This window comes from Cupressus sempervirens, chromosome 11 (assembly GCF_028749045.1).
Source record: "Cupressus sempervirens isolate cs-2001-9-10 chromosome 11, ASM2874904v1, whole genome shotgun sequence".
Classification (NCBI taxonomy): domain Eukaryota; kingdom Viridiplantae; phylum Streptophyta; class Pinopsida; order Cupressales; family Cupressaceae; genus Cupressus; species Cupressus sempervirens.
In genome coordinates, this window is record NC_143128.1 from 209,993,363 (window position 1) to 210,011,967 (window position 18,605).

Consider the following 18,605-nt stretch of genomic DNA (forward strand, 5'->3'; position numbering starts at 1 on the left):
TTCTATTGATTTTGACAATTAACTTGGCATGTACTAGAATTTTACTCGGCTTTTGAGGGAAACTTGGCAATACTATTGAAAACTTGAAGTTTTAACTTTGCATCTCTAATAATGCTGATCTCTTCTTTTCAACATTGCTTTATTTAGGAACTGATGTATGATGAAGCTTTGTAAATTAGTCCCTCATCCCTTCTCTTTGCTTAGTTTGACCAAGTGTGACCACTTGACCTATAAGGTGAAGTGATCCCTTCATTTGATGTGCTACACCCATCTTTCTTCTTCCATGTCTTATTTATTTCTCCTTTGATGTGTTCAATATCTACCTTATGTTTTCCTTTATTATTCTTTGAATTAGGTGCCTTTTTCCTTTTTAGGTAATTCTTGCTAATATGACTTGTCTTCAGGCAACTGAAATATGTGGTTTGACTCAACCATCTACTTTAATTTCCTCTAAAATGTGTTCTTATGAAATTTTAGGAATGTGTCCATATTCTTGACAATAATGATAGCTATACCTAGTGTTAAAATATCAATTGTAGTGATGTCCATGGTTATTTCCCCTTGCTGGTTGATTTGGTGTCCACATAGGCTTTGATCTACACTCAAAAGTTTTATGTCCATACTTCTTGCAATTGTAGCAATGAACTTCAAATCTTGGTGTTCTGATAGTCCTAGTCCTGCAGTTATGTGCTTGATGTCCTTGCTTGTTGCACTTATGATAGTGACTCACATTCTTAAGTTTTTCATACTGATGGGAATTCTTGCTCCTACATACATTAGAGGTATGTCCTTTTTTACCACAGAAATGACAAGTAGGTTTAGTGTTCTTACCTTTGTTACTCCTTTCTTTTGCAATCTTGGATGACTCTCCTTGTTTAGTGTTGATGTATCCTAGGCTTGATGTATCATTTCTAGCCCTTGGTGATTTTAGTAGTTTCTCAAAGTACTTGATGGCCTCATTAGGTTTGTTGAAACTCTCTGAAATCTCCTTTTCTCTTTTAATGTCATTTTGCAGTTGTTCATTTTTCTTTTTCAATGTAGAGATCCCAATGTCCTTGACATTCAGTTCATGATGTGCATTTATCATTTGACTTAGGGTGTCTAGCTGCATGTTTAAAATTCTTGCAAGCTCAATTGACTTTTCTTCCACTCTTTTGGCAAGGTTTCTCTTGTCTTCTTCTAGCATAGCCCTATCTTCAATGGCTCTTTTCTTCTGTTCAATCACTTCACAGAGCATCATGGCTTGTGATTCTTGTTCAAGCTTCAGTGTTCTAATTTCTTCTGCTTTAGTTCTATTCTTCTCCATCAAGTCTACTATTGCTGCATCAAACTCTTTGGAATCTCCATTTGCAAATAGTTTTGAGGTGTTAATCTCCTTGTATTGTGTATTATTCTCAACTATGGCAATCTCTCTTCTTCTCTTTAAGGATTTTCTCAGTTCCTCTCTAGCTTCATCCAAAGAATGTAAATGAAGTTGTATATCAATTACCTAATTCTCTATGATCTTTCCAAGTTTGTAGACTTCCATTTCCAGATCTTTTCTCCAAGTTGTAAGGCTCCTTCTTGTGAGAACTTAGCTTTGATACCAACTGTTGGAATTTACGAGTGGGAAGATTTACTTCTGAGAGGGGGGGTGAATCAGAATTAACTAACTTTAACTTTTTCAAAACCTTTTAGTTGATATTATTTACATGTATCTAATTCATCTATTAAACATAAAAGTAAAGACATGCATGAAAATAGATGACACATGAATTTGGTAACCTAGAAACCCTCCAAAATGAGAAGGTAAAACTGGGGTGGGGATGACACCCACAAAGTATCACTGGAGCAATATGTAACTGTTTGAAGTTACAAAGTTTGACCACTTCCAATGGTCTACCCTGTGAAAGGCATGTCCTATTAAAGACTTTACTCCCTATTAAAATTGACCTGGTTAAAATATTTACAAACATTCACTTGGAATGTTACCCTGTTAAAGGATTTAGCACCTTGTCTAAAGGCTTACAAAATGGCTATTAAACCAACCTATCATCATATGATTTTCATTCCTAATACAATTGCTAGAGAGTATTAGAAAGTCTTGACCTGATGACTTGCAATCCTCAATTGTTGATTCTAGATCCTTGTTCAACTTTGTCTATTCTAATCCTTGCTTGATCTGATATGTCATTCTTTAGAATTGTGATACTCTGTTCTTGATCAACTGAATTCTGTAATGTTGTTTTTCTCTTTCTAAGTCTTTACATGCTTCTGTACTTCACTATAATTCACCCATACACTTCTCTCATCCGTTCATACAATGCAGTTTTGTCCTCCTTTTAAAGACTTCGAAGCCTAAGGGTTAGGTATGAATCTATGATCAATATTTACTCTTCATTTCCTGCTCAATTCTTGCACTTTTCCTATTGGTTGCATGCCTTCTCCATTTTTCTTATTGGTTGCATGCTAATTACATAGGTAATGCAAAAGATTCGATCTTATCTTTAAGATTCTTCATGATTCATCTTGAGTCAGCTCAAAAATGGTTTACATCTGAGTTTGTGAAGATAAAAACTCATATGTTGATTCTGTGTTACTCAGTAGTTAGTAGTTTTTGATGCTAAGCTCACATAGGAATTCTATCTCACTTGACTCCTATAGCAATTCTATTCCACTCAGCATCTATACTCTGCTCGCACTTATACTCTGCTTGGTATCACTTATCATTTCCTGCTCAATTCTTGCACTTTTCTTATTGGTTGCATGCCTTCTCCATTTTTCTTATTGGTTGCATGCTAATTACATAGGTAATGCAAAAGATTCGATCTTATCTTCAAGATCCTTCATGATTCATCTTGAGTCAGCTCAAAAATGGTTTACATCTAAGTTTGTGAAGATAAAAACTCATATGTTGATTCTGTGTTACTCAATAGTTATAGTTGTTGATGCTAAGCTCACATAGGAATTCTATCTCACTCGACTCCTAGAGCAATTCTATTCCACTCAGCATCTATACTTTGCTCACACTTATACTCTGCTCGGTATCACTTATCACTCGGCATTTGAGCTTTTCTTGGCACCTAAAGTTTACTTGGTACCTAAAGTTCACTTGACACCTATTGAATTCTCTAGCTCAACATACACTATATCTTGGCTTGTGTATTATACTCAACATCATCTTGAGAATTGGTTAAGTGTGTTGACACTCATTTGTCAAAACCAATCTAAGACTAACATGATCAACGGTGTAGATTTGGTTGAAGATGATAAATATCATGAACAAATTAAAAAAGAAATAATTTTACTAAGGAATCATCATCAGATTCAACATAATGAATCTCTCTTTTTATAAACTTATTTTGTTTACCCAACAATTGATTATTAGTTAGTTGATTAGTTCAAATTTTGTAAACAAAGGGTCATACCCTATAATTTTGTAACCAATTCAATGTCTATAATTATAAGGTCAAAATTTGGAAAATATATAATTCATTACCATGTACTTTTTATATACATTTCATAGAAGGTTGATTATGTTGTCTACTTTGGATTTTTTTATCTATATGCACTAACGACACATGTATTTGTGGTGAAAGCATTTCGAATTCAATACAAGGATTCATGTGGTCAATTGATCTTTTGGTGATATTATTTCTATCTCATTCATTTGGTTTCCTCATATCAAACTTCATTTTCTTTAATTGACTGACAAATTGATTGAATGCAATAGGTGATTTATGTGTTTCAAAATAGTAATATTGTATTGATTGGTCAATCAACATTGTTGTCTTGTTGCAGTTTTTAGGGATGTTAAATTCAATAATACTAAATTTTGAAATATACTTAAGCATTTAATAGTTCATACATCATTAAAAAGATAAAAATTATCTCAAAGGGATTTATTATTTGTCTCTAGGGGTTGTTTTAAACATTGTGAATGATTAATAGAAAAAAATTAAGAAAATCCATCAATAAGGCACTAGTCTATTAATTATTTATTTGAGTCTTCATATTGATTGTAGAAAGGACATACATCCAAGTAACAAAGATTGAAAAATATATTATGCATTTATATATTACACCCACAAACTTTTATCGACTTTTAAAATCCTTTAAAACACGTATGTCCCCCAAGTCATCTACTCTAAAAATCCTTTAGGGTGTGAGGTATAGGCCCACTGGCCTTGGTTTTGTAGAGCCAGAATTGCAAAGGTTTATATTCAGTTAGAATGGAATCTGTTAGTTGGAAAAATTCTATTAGGAATTCCAATAATTGGAACATTATTCCATAGGAAACCTAATCTATCAATTTGGGCACCAACACCTAGGTTTGGTGGGATAAAAAATTCATTGGCTTACAAGTTCATCAAACAAAAGATGGCATATATGTGACTTAGTCTAAGTATGTAAAGGAGATTTTGAGAACATTTGGGATGGATGAGTCAAGGCCAATCAGTACACCTATGGTGGTTGGATGCAAATTATCCAAAGATAACACCACAACTAAGGTAAATGAAACACAATATAGATCAATGATTGGAAAACTATAATATCTTATACATAGCAGACCTGATATTGCACATGTAGTAGGAATAGTTGTGTTGTGATTTCACAACGCATGCCCCATTTCACCTAGAAATGGGGACCCCCTACTTTATTGTTTTAGATCCCTAGTCTAGGATCTCAATCATTTTAGGGTTTTACTAACTGTTCTTTGCCTGATCTGGGTATCTGTCCAGAAACCCAAATTTTAAAAACCAAGATTATAGAAGAGAAAGTCATTTTTGCATTAAAAGATGTGCACTATAAGCACACCTAGCGCACCTCACCAAGTGCACTAGTGTGCTAAAAAAATTAAGAGAGGAAAGTATTTCCCTCTTGGAAATGCATAGTAGCGCAGCTATGCACCTCCAAGAGGTGCATTGAGCCCTGGGTCTATAAAACTTGGGGACCCCCATCTCTCCCTACCTTAATTTTCTCTCTCATGCTCTAGACCTCCGCTCCTCGTGAGGTGCACTTCTTTGCTTTGACCCTTCTCTTGCACCTACACATAAAGCAACAACATTACAAAAGCACCATAAGAAGATGCACAGTTGGGCACCTATCTAAGGTGCATAGGTGTACACCTTCTTCTTTTTTTGTGTTAATTTTAATCTTAAAAATATTTAAAAAGACTAACACCTAAGTAAAGGTGCACAACTACACACCTATCTAGGTGAGCAACTACACATCTTTACATGAATAAGTATCCCTTAGGGAGGTAAAGGGTTCATATTTAGCGCACCCCATGAGGTGTGCTAAATATGCACCCTTTTGTGCTTACAAGTGTTGTAAGGGTGCACACCTAGCACACCCCATGATGCACACTAGATGTGCACCCTTAATAAACTTGGTATATAGGTAAGGCATAGCTAGTGCATCTCGGAGGTGCACTAGGTGTGCCCATTTTTGTTTTTTTTTAAGGGTTAAAAATAGGTTTTTAATAGTTTTTTAAGATTAGGGTTTATGGGTTTGTTCATGTCATCATTAGGATTTGTATTTATTAAATTTTTTTAAACTCTAAACTAATAGGCATTATTTTAGTGCAGATTCAATGGCTTCTTCATCATCCTCTGTCACTACAAAGATGGTCTCGTAACTAGTGGTTTTCAAGTTTCAAGGTGCTCCTACAAAATCACACTTCCAAGATGATTATTTAGATATCCAAGACACTAAACTTGGTCATACAAACTGGAACACATTCCTAGTGTTGTGCAACAAACCTACAAAGAGATCCCCGATGAAATCTACTCTTCTCAGATCAAGGCTAGTCTATGAAACATCATACCTAGTATTGGTACAACCTTCAGAATCACCACACTAGCAAAAAACTATGTCTCCAAAGAAAGGGTCATGAAAAGCATAACTAGAGAGATCATGCTAGATCTCAGAACTAAGAATATAGAAAAGGTATTCCATCTTTTGAGGGAAAATTAGTATATTAGATTAACATATCATCAAGTAGAAAGGTGGTATATAGAACATGTAGTAGAAGAATAAAAAATCATTCAATCCTCATATCTTATTGAGAAGACCCCTCTTAGATGCAAAGTAGGAAAAGTGGACATGATAAGGGGCTATATGAAGGAGTATATTGGATATGCTATAATACTTTTAAGTAGAGTCATGGGGTTACTGTCATCAGGACACCTGAACATATGGATGGTACACTTCATTGAGACTATTAGAACAATGAAGATACCAATTGATTGGACTTTGATTATTAGTGAGAACTTGGATGAGGAATTAATGGCAGTTAAGAACAACTATAAGTTCTTTATGACATCCTATTTGGTGTACCTATTAGCTCTAAGAGCAACAGATTTTTCGGGACTATTCAAAAAGGGAAGTATGCTAGATGCTAATGTATGGCCCTATATAGTATATCCATAGTTAGTGAAGAAAAAGCTTCCAAAGCATAGCAAGGAATATAGGATAGTGAATGATGTATTTATATTCACAATTATCTAGTTCATTGAAGGAGATTATGCAAAAAGGATGTCAGATGAGGTAGTGGCCAAGATTTTAGAAGTTAGTGCATATTACATCCTATTTAGGACATTCACTTATTTGAGGGTAGCTGGTACGAATACTAATCCCAAAAATCTCCCTAAGTATCCAAGTGATAGACTTATATTGCTAGAGATTGCTTGACAACTCTTTTCTACATATGATAGAGTAAGGAAGCAACATAAGATAACATGGGTGTGGCCTATTACTATAGGACCATTTAGTGTGGTCTAAAGATAGGATATTCTTTCTTTTGAGTTTGAGTGGGATCCATATCCCTTGGATGAATATAACTCTCCTCATCTTTATTTTGATAACATTGGAAGAGTACAATACTTAGTAGGCAAAACATTCCAACATGAAGATGCAACTAGGGACCATTAGACAAATGCAGTAGATGACTACAATATTTGTATAAGGGATTATTGTAGGATGACTCTCTATTTGGAAAGTAGTGCTTTAAAGATAAAGGTTCCTTTAAAGGTAGTGTAAGAAGATACTGAGGATGTCCTTGATCCATTGTATAATAGAGACAAGATTTTTGATTGATCCATTATGATTGTGGAGATTGATAAGGAAGAAAAATCAGATATCAATCATAGGGCCAGGCACATCATCAAAGACTACAACCCACCCAAAAAAGGTAGAGGAGCTAAGGTAATAGTGCACACTTTTATAGTTCAGTTCCCAGTGAGGCTGGAAATAGTGCATCAACTCAATAGAGAAGTTGGATATTATAGGGCTCAGAAGGGTAAAGGCAAGAGGAAAAGAAATTTTCCTCAACAAGCTAAGCCAAAAGAAGGAACAACTCAAGCACCACTACAAGAAGGAGATGAGAATGTACAAGGGGCTAAGAATGTACAAGGGTTAGAGAATGTAAAAGCTATGTAGACCAAGGGTAATCCTCAAGTGCTACAAACAAAACAAGGGTAAGGAAGAACTAAAATAGAAGTACAACAAGTGTCTCCACGTACTCAAGAGGTACAAGCTTCCCCATCGGCTCCTAAGAGAAGGAAGATCAAAACTCCATTCAAGAGGAGACAAAAGGTGATTAGAAGAGTTATTCCTTTTTCATCAATATTAGAGATTACCTCAGAAGGAGAGGAAGAAGAGGATGATGAAGATGAAGAAGATAACCTTCCTTTGAATCAAAGGACTCATCTTGTTAGATAAATAGAGTTAGAATAGAGAAGAAGCTCCACCATTACACCACCATCCATTCCTGAGAAGCCTATTTAGTCTACCAGTTTAGAGGGTGAGTTGCAACAATGGATTGATCAACAAGAAGATGAAGGGACTAATGTCTTTCAGATGTTAGATTTTGATTTTATGTTGGATGGCACTGAGTTGGTGGGAAATAAGATAAGGGATACTCTGACTAATCAACCTCAACAAGAGGATTGGATTTAGTTTCCATCTCAACCACAAGGACTTGAAATAGCTCCACCATTGCCAAATCAAGCTACATTTTTCATGGATAAAGGTTATGCTACTCCTCTCCCTCCAAGCAATGAAGAAGAATAGGTTCAAATGGAATAGGAGGAAGAGCCACAACAAATACCCATCGATGAAGTGTCAGAGGAAGGTCAAATATGTGAGCAACCTTAGTAGACTTCCCAAGACACAAAGGTGAGAATTGTGGACTCAACGGATACATAGACTCCTATTGTGGATCCCTCACAAAAGGAGAAGACTCCAAAGAAGAGTGATAGGGGGAAGAGCATAGCAGAGAAAACTCCTTTGTCAAAAGGTATATCGCTGATGGAACATATTCCAAGATGGTTGAGAAAAGAAGTGATTAGAAAAAAAAGGCAACAGTATGATATTAAGGAAGGAGTGAGAGAATTAATTGAAGTTCTCATGAAGCCTGGGTCACCTCCAAAAGATACACAAGCACTAGATTTTGTGATGAGTGATCAGAATTAGGATTTTTTTGCTCATGTTTCTATCCCTCCTCCACATGTAGATATTGAGAAATTGACTCCAAAAGATTATTAAATCAAGGAGGTTGTGCTTGGTAAACCCACGTTGGACACTGCCAAGTTAATGGTGACAACTAGAATTAAAGAAGTGTTTAGGCACTTAGAATAGGATGAAATAGAGTTGATAACACTTCAAAAGCATAATGAGATCCTAAAGGGGTATCTGAATGAAGTTTTTGTTCCATTAGATCCTGAAAATCTAGAAGAGACTTTGAATGCGACAATGGAGAAAAGAGATAAGGAGACTATATAGTTAGACCCATTTTTTAAAGATTGTCAACAATGGGGAGAAAGTTTTGAAGACAAAGGTGTATAGATTATATAGAGAAATCTTAAATTGATACACCATATGTAGAATAATGCGAATAAGCTAGTGGCTATTTTGAGCTAGGATTTTGGTTTAATTGATGAAGTGCATACCTGGGGCAAGGACCTACAAGCACTACAGTTGATCAAGGGTCAAATAAATCAACTATAAATGGATGTATATACAATGGAAGAGTTAGATAAAATTGATGAATCAATAGAGAAGATTATGGATGATAATAAAGTAATGGAAACATTGCACATGGATATTTATAAGCTCAAGGATCAAACCCAAGAGCAAATTTTGGAGGTAGAGAAATATTATAGTGATGTGTGTTTAGATATTTTTGAAGATGATTCAAGGGATAAACTGATGACTATAGAAGCAGTTGTTGAAAAATTCCAAAAGGCTTTTGAAGAAGCTTCTAATGATGATGATATTAGACAAGCATTTAGGACTAAAGAAGCATTACTAGATTTGGATGTAAAACTGGGAGATTTTATGGAGACTTGCATCGGGGTGGGAAACTATAGGCAAAAGGTGAAGGACAAATATGAAGCTTTAGATTTGCTAGATGTAGCCCAAGTCATGGAGATTATTGAGAAATTCAAGAGAAAATAGTCAGACATAGCTATGATATAAAGGGTAACAAAACCTAGAAGCTAGAATTTTAGTTTTGACACTTTTGAAAATTTTGCATTTTTAAAACCTATTTCCAAGGTGCACAAGTGTCCCAGGTGCATTGGTGTACCAGGTGCACAAGTGTACCAAGTGTACAGGTGTGCTGATTCTGAGGCGCACTTTTTTAGAGGTGTGCCAACAATTAACAACCAATTCTAAATTTAGAGGTTTTCATGCATCAGAAATGCATTCTAATGATAGTTTAACTCCTACAAACACCTATTGAAGATGGAGCTTCTAGTTTTGGCACTTCTGGATACTCCTACATCATCTAATGGCTTTCTTCTTATTATTTTCTCATGATTTCTTTTTTTGAAGAAATGTAAAGGCTCATACATCCATTTAATGATATAAATATGGATGGAGTCCTACTAAGCACTAGTTAGAGAGTTAGTTTGTACATAAATAGATTTGTTTTATTAGTTTAGATGCATATGTTTGCATAAAGAGATCTCTCACTCTCAACACAAATTGAGGAGAAGATTTCCTATAAATTAAGGAATGCAATATGTTTTCTAGGCCATTATTTTGATGCAATAATATATGCTATTGATGCTCACATTTGGAGTGTAGTGATTCTTGCCTAAGTATGTTATATTTTGTGAATGCATGTTCATGGAATGTAATTGAGCCTATAGTTTTATTGCATTATTTTGATTGTGAAATCTTTTAATTCTAGTGTTTGCTATGGGTCTACAAATTTTGTTTATGTACTTAGTCCAAGAAGAGATCATCTATATTTTTCCTACATAGCTTTTTGTCTTGCATGAGCACACTTTCCATGGCCTTGCGATCTGATAAAAAGTGAAACATCTTATGGTTACTGAATTCTCATTGATGATTGCATTAGTGGAATTAAGGAAGTGTTGCTCCTCTTTTCATTGGTTACCTACTGATCTTTTCAAAGGCTTAATTCACAGATGTGTTGTCTTCATAGTTTATGTCCGTTAGGAATTTATTTTCATGCTATTTGCTTAAATTTCTTATTACCCTATATTCGTTATTTTCTTTACTAACCCTTGGTTAAATTAGCAATTCATATAGTTGCATTGTTAGATTGCATTCATTAAAAAATAAAAAAATAGAAAAATATATTTATTTTTGTGTGTTTTACTCTTTTGAGATAGCACGCAGATTCTACATCTTATCTGAATTGTTCAGAACTAGCAAATGCCTCCCTATGAAAAAATACATATATCTTCAACTAAGAAGATTCTAGTAGGTCACAAGATCACCTAGAACCTTGGAGTTGATCTCATATTAGATTTTGAAGAGAGGAGTTTGAAAGGATTCATGTTGTTAAACATCATGCAAAATTACAGCTCAACAAGTTGGAAGGTTTTCTTCTAGTCCTAAAGAAACACATATGACTTCTATTAAAATGATATTTAGATATTTAAAATAAACTAAAGATTTTGGATTGTGGTACAAAAAAATGCTGATCTATTAAACTTAATGCTTACATTGACATTGATTGGGCTAGAAATGTGGATGATAGAAAGAGTACAAGTGGTTGATATCTCTTCTTAGGAGAAATATTTAGTACATGGTTAAGAAAGAAATAGAGCTTCATATCATAATCTTTTGTTGAAGCTAAGTATGTTGAAATATTAATTAATTGTTCTAATATTGTTTGGATTAAGAAACTCTTGTAAGGAATGCAAGAAGAGGTAACTAATCATGTTACTATTTACTGTGATAATACTAATACAATAACCATATCCAAGAATCTAGTGATGCATGCAAAAACCAAGCACATTTCTATATGTATCACTACTTGAGAGATCAAGTACAAGAGAAACAAGTGAGGCTTGAATATGTGAAATCTAAAGAACAAATTGCAAACATATTATTTAGCCATTGTCTAAGTAGTCTTTTGAGTATCAAAGAGGTAAACTAGGGGTCCTTCCCATATCCAATATTTACTAAGAAATGATGCATGTTGAATCAATTCATGGATGATCAAATATATCTATGTGGATTTAATGCAAGAGTTCACTCTTTAGGAATTGTATTATGAACATGTGGATGTGATTGTAATGAAACTAATGTAAACATTATATGCAAGGTACAAGGTATTACTACAAGGTTTTATAATTTTCACATTGGAACTTATATTTACCTTTGCCATTGTTGTCAAAGGGGAAGAGTATCAAAAGAGAAGAAGAGTGTGAAGAAGCTACCTAAGAGCGTGAAGAATCTACCTAAGGGTAGAGATGTACAAATGGGACAATATGATTGAAGTAATTGGAAGAGAATCAAAGAAGAATAAAGATTATTGTTAAAGGAGACATGATGTTTTTGAATAGAGAAGTATACCCAAAGGGGGAGAATTTGTGAAGATGAAGTTTTTGAAGATATAGACTGAGTGAACTTGATGCTAAAACCTATTGCAGAGAACATGAATAAAGTGAGAGAACTGATTTTTTTTATTGTTGTCAATTTATACATTTCATTATCTTATATGTACTATTTTATAATGTAAAATATTTTGTTTATGTGTTGCCATCAATGCCAAAGGGGGATATTATTATCCCCAACTGATAATGTTGATATTGTATGTAAAAGAGTCATATCCATTTTTATGTTATCATTGATGTCAAACCTTGATTGGTTAGACATTGTGCTAACTTAGTAGAGTACTAGATCATTTGATTGATGAAGAGGATTTGAAGAAAGTATGATCTCATGAAAGAGTTTATAAGTTTTGTTATTGAATAGTTACGTGAATGAATTGGACTATGATAGTATAATGTTGATTTGATTGTTTTACATTCATGTGATTAAGTGATGACATTCATATATTCACCGAGATACACAAGTTACACCAAACAACTAGGTGAAAGAAGGGACACAATTTTAATCGAGTGACTACAATTGTCATAGAGTGCCTGGCAAAGAGAAGTTAAAAGTGTTAACCAAGTAATTTTAGTGTTAACCAAGTGATGTATTTTTTGAGTAAATTTTCAATATTTATTGAGTGAAAAACAAAAGAAAATATTAATCTAAGCTGACTTTTGATGAAAATAAACAATGTTCAAGAAGATAAAGGACAAAGTCAAAGTTAGTTACAAGATCTACAACTGGAGAAATGTAATAAAGATCTAATGAAGGGGATTTAAGAAAGATGGAGATGAATAAAAAGTTAAAGGAAGTTCTATTGTATGAGTGACTAAATTTATTGAATTTAATTTCTATGATCATGATTAAGTGGCAAGTTTGTGAAGGATCTAGAAGGCATAAGTTTACTGTTTAAGGAGATGAACAAAACTATTTTTGGTTGTTGATATTGTTGATGATGTGATGATTGTTGTTGAAAAAGAAAGAAGAAGAACAAGGTGAACTGATTCAAATAAAATTGAAAAGATCAAGCAAAGGGGTTGCAAAGTGAAAGTGAAAGCGAAAGTGTGTGAATCAGCTAGTAAGAGATCAGAAGGAAGAAACTCAATAAAGCAGATATCTAAACAAGCAAGGTAGTGCTAAACCTAGCATATCATTTTATTTTTACTTTCTTGCCATTGTAGTAGATAAAACATTTTAATCAAGTGGACCTAACAAGTCTTTGAAATCCTACACTAGTACATTTGACCTCATTTTTTGACCAATATTGGTCAAAATTTCAACCAACTTGTTGGTTGGTCAAAATTTCAACCAATATGTTGGTCAAAATTTTTTAGAATATTGGCTGCTGTTTCTACCAAGAATTGGTCGAAATTTAGATCAATGCTTGGTAGAAAATTGCCATGCATTGGTCAAAATTTTGACCAATGCAAGGTAGAAAACTTTTCAGTATTGGTCAAAATTTTGACCAATGCTAGTAGAAAACTTTTTAGCATTGGTCGAAATTTTGACCAATGCTGGTAAAAAACTTTCTAGCATTGGTCGAAATTTAAACCAATGCTTGGGTGTAAATTTTTTTTCAAGCATTCTATAAAACAATTCACATGCCTTGCATATGATTTGACATTTTGTATGCATCTTGCACTCTCTCATCTAGCTGATGATGGATTAAAAAGAGTGATCTGAAACAATGATGCTAAAAAAAACACACAATCAAATCCAAAATGAATTTGCATTATGTTTAAGTTGTGATTGTCCTGGTAGACATGCATGCAAAATTAACAATATCAGATTTTCGCAATCCATTTGTAATGCAAGTTTGTTTTGGATTTGATTGTGTGTGTTTTTTAGCATCATCATTTCACATCACTCTTTGTAATCCATCATCGGCCAGATGAGAGAGTGCAGGATGCATGCAAAATGTCAAATCATACGCAAGGCATGTGAATTGTTTTATAGAATGCTTGAAAAAAGCTAAGAATATTGAAATGAAAGTATAACAGATCAAGCATTAAATATGGCTTTCCTCTTCATAGATTTTAGATCATCACTATCTGCAAAACTTTTAGCCAATGCATCACTATAATCAGCCTGAAAAAAACTAAAATAGTTATATTCAACATTGCACATAGAAGAACATCTGAACAAAATTTATATGTTAATCTTTGCTATGTGTACAATAGTGACTATAGCCTCCCATTTTCATATTTTCCACATGCACCTTAACCTTTCCCAGTTCAAGCTTCTAAGTTCCACCTTTCACCTTTTGCTTTCAGGATTTAGGGTTCATGTGTGTGCATTTCTAAATAACCACAAGGAAAAGTTGGATTTTTCAAAGATATGAGACCAACAATTCAGTTTTCTTAAAAACTTGGAAAATTTCCAACTCAGTCGGAATCCTACCATGAGCTGGAGATTGAATTCCAGCTCTAGGTTGGAATCCAACCATGAGTTGAAAAACAATTTCCAAATAGTCACCAATTCCCACCCTAGTTTGGAGGCATGCCAAGGTGTTAGAAGATGAAGTTGGGCTTAAAACGAATAAGAAAACTAGTGTGAGTGGAGAAGGAGGTGAATAAACTAAGTTTTTATGGATGATAATCAAATTTCCAAATTAAAAAACACACTTTGGTCATGCTTGGTCAATGCCTCCTTCACTTCCTTGTCTGAAAGATCTGGTTTAACCTTTCTCAAGGATTGTTCCCTGATATCCTTAGCATCTGCTACAACATTATTCCATTAAGGTACAACTTCCTTAAGTATAGCATCTAGAACTTAGTTTTTCAATTCACTGGAAGCATATTTCCATTTAGAATTTTTTTATTTATGAGGTTTGTTAGGAAATGAACACTTCCTAATGATATTTCTATGGAAGTTTAACAAAAAAAGTTATCTCTACTAGAGTATAAGGATCTAGTACGATCAGTGTACTATTGGAAAGCAATGCAAATGAAATTCCTAGAGGATATTTGAATAAAAAGTTTCAAACACTCTTCACTGCTTTCAGTACATTGGCCTGTCTCAGAACAGAGCTATGAGTGGTAGTTGGAAGGCTGGATAAAGTCCTGTAGAAACTTATTGAGAAAAAGGAATAACTTTGTTGTGTAAATCATTTCACAAAATGAGAGCTAAGGTAAACATCCAATGAGGATCTAACAAGTGAGCGGCCATATCAGTTCATATATTTCTGCATCATGAAGCCCATGGTTTGCCATTGTTTCCGTATTAATTATTTTTCACTGCTGAGTTCTTTTGGCCCTGTTTCTTGCTATTGTAACATGTTGGATTTTTCAAGTGTTGTTTCCTTGATTAAACCAACATGTACATTTATATTTTTTACTTTCCATACTATAAAGAACTGGCAAGTGCATTTCCTCTAAGACAGGGTGGAATATGGAGATTCAAGCCGTGTTCTAATACTAAGTCTTGCTGACTAAAAAGAATTATTGCTATATTGTTGTTTTATTGTTTACTTGAGACAAATGTGGCACTGACTACACAACTTTTGATCATGGAAATCAAGATTTATGAAACATAAAAAAGAATAATGTAGAGTATTGGATGGAAACCCAACTGTGATCATTATACTATTGTAGCAGTTTCATGCCTGGGTGCTTCTCATTATGGGGAAGATCTTTCTTTGGAGATGTCTGAGAATGCATAAAATTTATGGAATCTAATTTTCTACGAGAAACAATAAAATTTGATGAATCCCAAATTCAAAATTCTAAGGAAATTCCAAATAAATGACAGATGATCAAAATGAAATTCGATCATTTCCCAAGTCAAAAGAAATTGGTTTTCCCGTCTCAACAAGGATATTCAATATTAAGTCATCTGCCTCTGAATTAATGCGACAATCAAGAATAAATATGTCTTAAAAATTCATAGAAGCAGAAAACATTATAAATAAAAATTTCAGATAATTCTAATAAGACTTCATTTGCGAGAAATAACAAAAAGAAAGTTGACATTATGTATACCTGTCTTAGTGACTGGCTGAGGGCTTTGATCACTAGGCACATTAATAGCTTTTCCTGATGAATATGCATCGGAGACTGCATGACCTGAGCTAGAAATCGTACTTCCCTCATGATTAGAAGAGACGTCATTTGGGCTGGCTTCTGAAGTGGACCTGGAATTTTCCAGATCTGATATAGGTTCATTTACTCCTACAGGATCATTTGCCAACACATCTTTTTTGTGGTCTGAAATATACTTCACAACATTCACTTCTTTAGCTTGTATGTTAGTTACCTCATCTGTGGGATATTCAGTAGAAATGTGAGACGCTTGCATAGGAGGCTCCCATACACCAAATTGATGTCTCACTTGCAGTGACCTACACCTGAATACATGTATACCTGGCAGGCCAATAAATATGTAAATTGCATTAAAACAGGTACATACATTAGCTTTAGCATTTTACTGATTCAAGAATGCATAGAGGAAGTAGAGATGCTATTCATTATAAAACGTGAGAAGGAACCATCTGCCATTGTATGGTCCAATTGATGTTCAAACAGCATATATCTTTACAAACCGCTAAAGAGAGTCAAGATTAAGTTTAAAAAATTAAGGAACAATTGTGTATCAAAGTATAATTTTATACCAAGGGGGTTTGTTAGTGCTTATGATCCTAAGGAAATTATAACTCTACATTATTTTTAAAAATGAAATATGATAATATAGTGTTAAATTTTAATAAAGTAGTTATGAGTTAAGTAGATTTGACCTCAATGAAATGTAAGAACCCAAGAAAGGCATCAGAGGGAATGCTCCTTTGACGGGTGAGGCTAAAGATAAATTTTGATGGAGCTTATAATGGGAATCCAAGCACCTCTGCGCAGGGTGTATGCTGCATAATCACTCAGGTGAATTCCTAGTGTTTGAACCTTCTTCACTATAAATACAAAAACATTGTAGCAGAAGGAAAAGATTTAGTGGTCAGGATGAGATTAGCTTTCAATAACGTAGTGTAGAAATTGATTATGGATGGAAATTCAAAAATCCTGATAGCCATGAGTAACTGAGGGTTCAACACTGACTGGAACTTAAAGAATCTATTTAAGAAATTGATTGTATTCATCAGTTCAAGGAAGAAAAATGGCAGCTGATTGCATGGAAACCTTGAAGTAATTTCCCCAAATACTCAAATCACTGGTTCTAATATGCACATTTTACAAGCTGTTATTTCAAGTTTATCAATGTTAACATCATTGAGTTTGAGTGTTCCTTCCAGATATTATAATAAAGAGTGTGCATGCAGAAATCAAAAAATAGGTTAAGCGGTAGAACACAAAGCTATTGCATCTGAATCATGAACAAACAATAAAATTGAATTTCTATACATACCAATCAAAACATATTTCTAATAATTTGAAAAATAATGTAAAACAAAATATCACATAATCATTTTAGATTCATAAGGTGTTCATTTTCCAAGTTCATCTTAATGGTTAACTAACATGTCACATGACACATCATCTAATAACCAAATTTTCATTTCACAAAATCTAAATATAATCAACAGCTTTATTGATAAATCAATTTCACATGAACCATAACAAATTTACCGAATAACTAACTTCACATAAGTTTTTCCAACTGCTACAAGATTATTTAATGTAGCAAAAATTGGGATGTAACAACCAGCCATTGACCGCGGTAACCCAGAAACCCTTCAACAAACCCAATTAACAAAATCACCTAGGCGGGCAAATAATTCAAGCTATGAATCAGAGTCTATAGGAGCACTAGTGGTAATGCAAATGTAAAGCCAAGTGAGCAGATTGTAAGCCATCGGGAAAGCCAATATAGAGTATTTGGGGTCAACTACTCAACAAATATAGTTCCATCTATTTCTTGATTGAATTTCATTTCATCATCTCTTACATTAAGAAATTCAAGTGGCACCTTTTCAATCTCAAATACTTTGTTCACTAGCAAAACTCCATGGGCTATGGCCTGCCAAGTTCTACAGTTATTCCTGTCTGACTGTTGTACTAAGGAATCAAAGGCAAAACAAGCTGCTTAGAAGAGGAATTCTATGTCTGATACCTCTAGCATTTTATGAACACCAATTGGATTGACACCAGAACGAAATTGATTTCCTTCTATATACCTGATGATACACTTGTAGAAGTTACTATTCAACTTTTGGCATTCAATATAAGTGTATTCAAAAGCCCTGAATCCTAACAAATACAAAAGCAATTAGCCTTGCAGTTACCATGTTGCTCAGGAATTATCATGCCAGACAAAAAATAATTCCTATTCATGGAAACCCATTCCAGGTGTATATAACTAAAAAGATGCTTACATTTCTTTCAGGTAAGGATGCTAATAAAATGCATCCGGAATTCTTCCAGTGAGGGAGTTGTGATCAAGATACCATACGAGTCACATGGCAAAGGAAACTAAAATATCAGTACACAAAATTCCCCAAAAATAGCGATGCATATGGAAGAGACAACAAAAACTATAACCATATCTCTACATTTCTTCCAATACATTCTAGTCTCTTTGAAAGGAAAACACCCAACACAAAAAATGAACTTTGATGATTATGGCATAGAAATCAATATGCTATAGAAGTAGGGGATTCCTTCATTGTGAAAAGTTTTCCCTAACTGAGAACTTTCAAAATACAAATGTAAACCGTATATGCTCAAATTCATTTTAAACATGAAATTAAAAAAGGATATTAATATCCAAGAATAGTGGAAGTAAATAAATGAGACCTCCAAATCATCTTAGTTAAA

The 18,605-nt window shown here is 33.9% G+C and overlaps 1 protein-coding gene across 2 annotated transcripts in view; it reads right to left on the reverse strand.

Moving 5' to 3' along the window:
- Positions 1-18,316, reverse strand: part of LOC149528910 (uncharacterized) — a 136,120-nt gene extending 117,804 nt beyond the window's left edge. The window contains exons 1-3 of one of the 2 annotated variants that reach the window (XM_089811198.1): positions 18,164-18,316; positions 16,099-16,205; positions 15,825-15,976 (exon numbers count right to left, since the gene is read on the reverse strand). In XM_089811198.1, coding sequence (XP_089667324.1) covers positions 15,825-15,976; positions 16,099-16,103 — 157 coding nt within the window. In that variant the 5' untranslated portion in view covers positions 16,104-16,205; positions 18,164-18,316. Of the gene's footprint in view, positions 1-15,824; positions 16,206-18,163 lie in introns of both variants that reach the window. The other variant, XM_089811197.1, reaches the window with a different exon arrangement.
- Between the last annotated feature and the right edge of the window lie 289 nt (positions 18,317-18,605).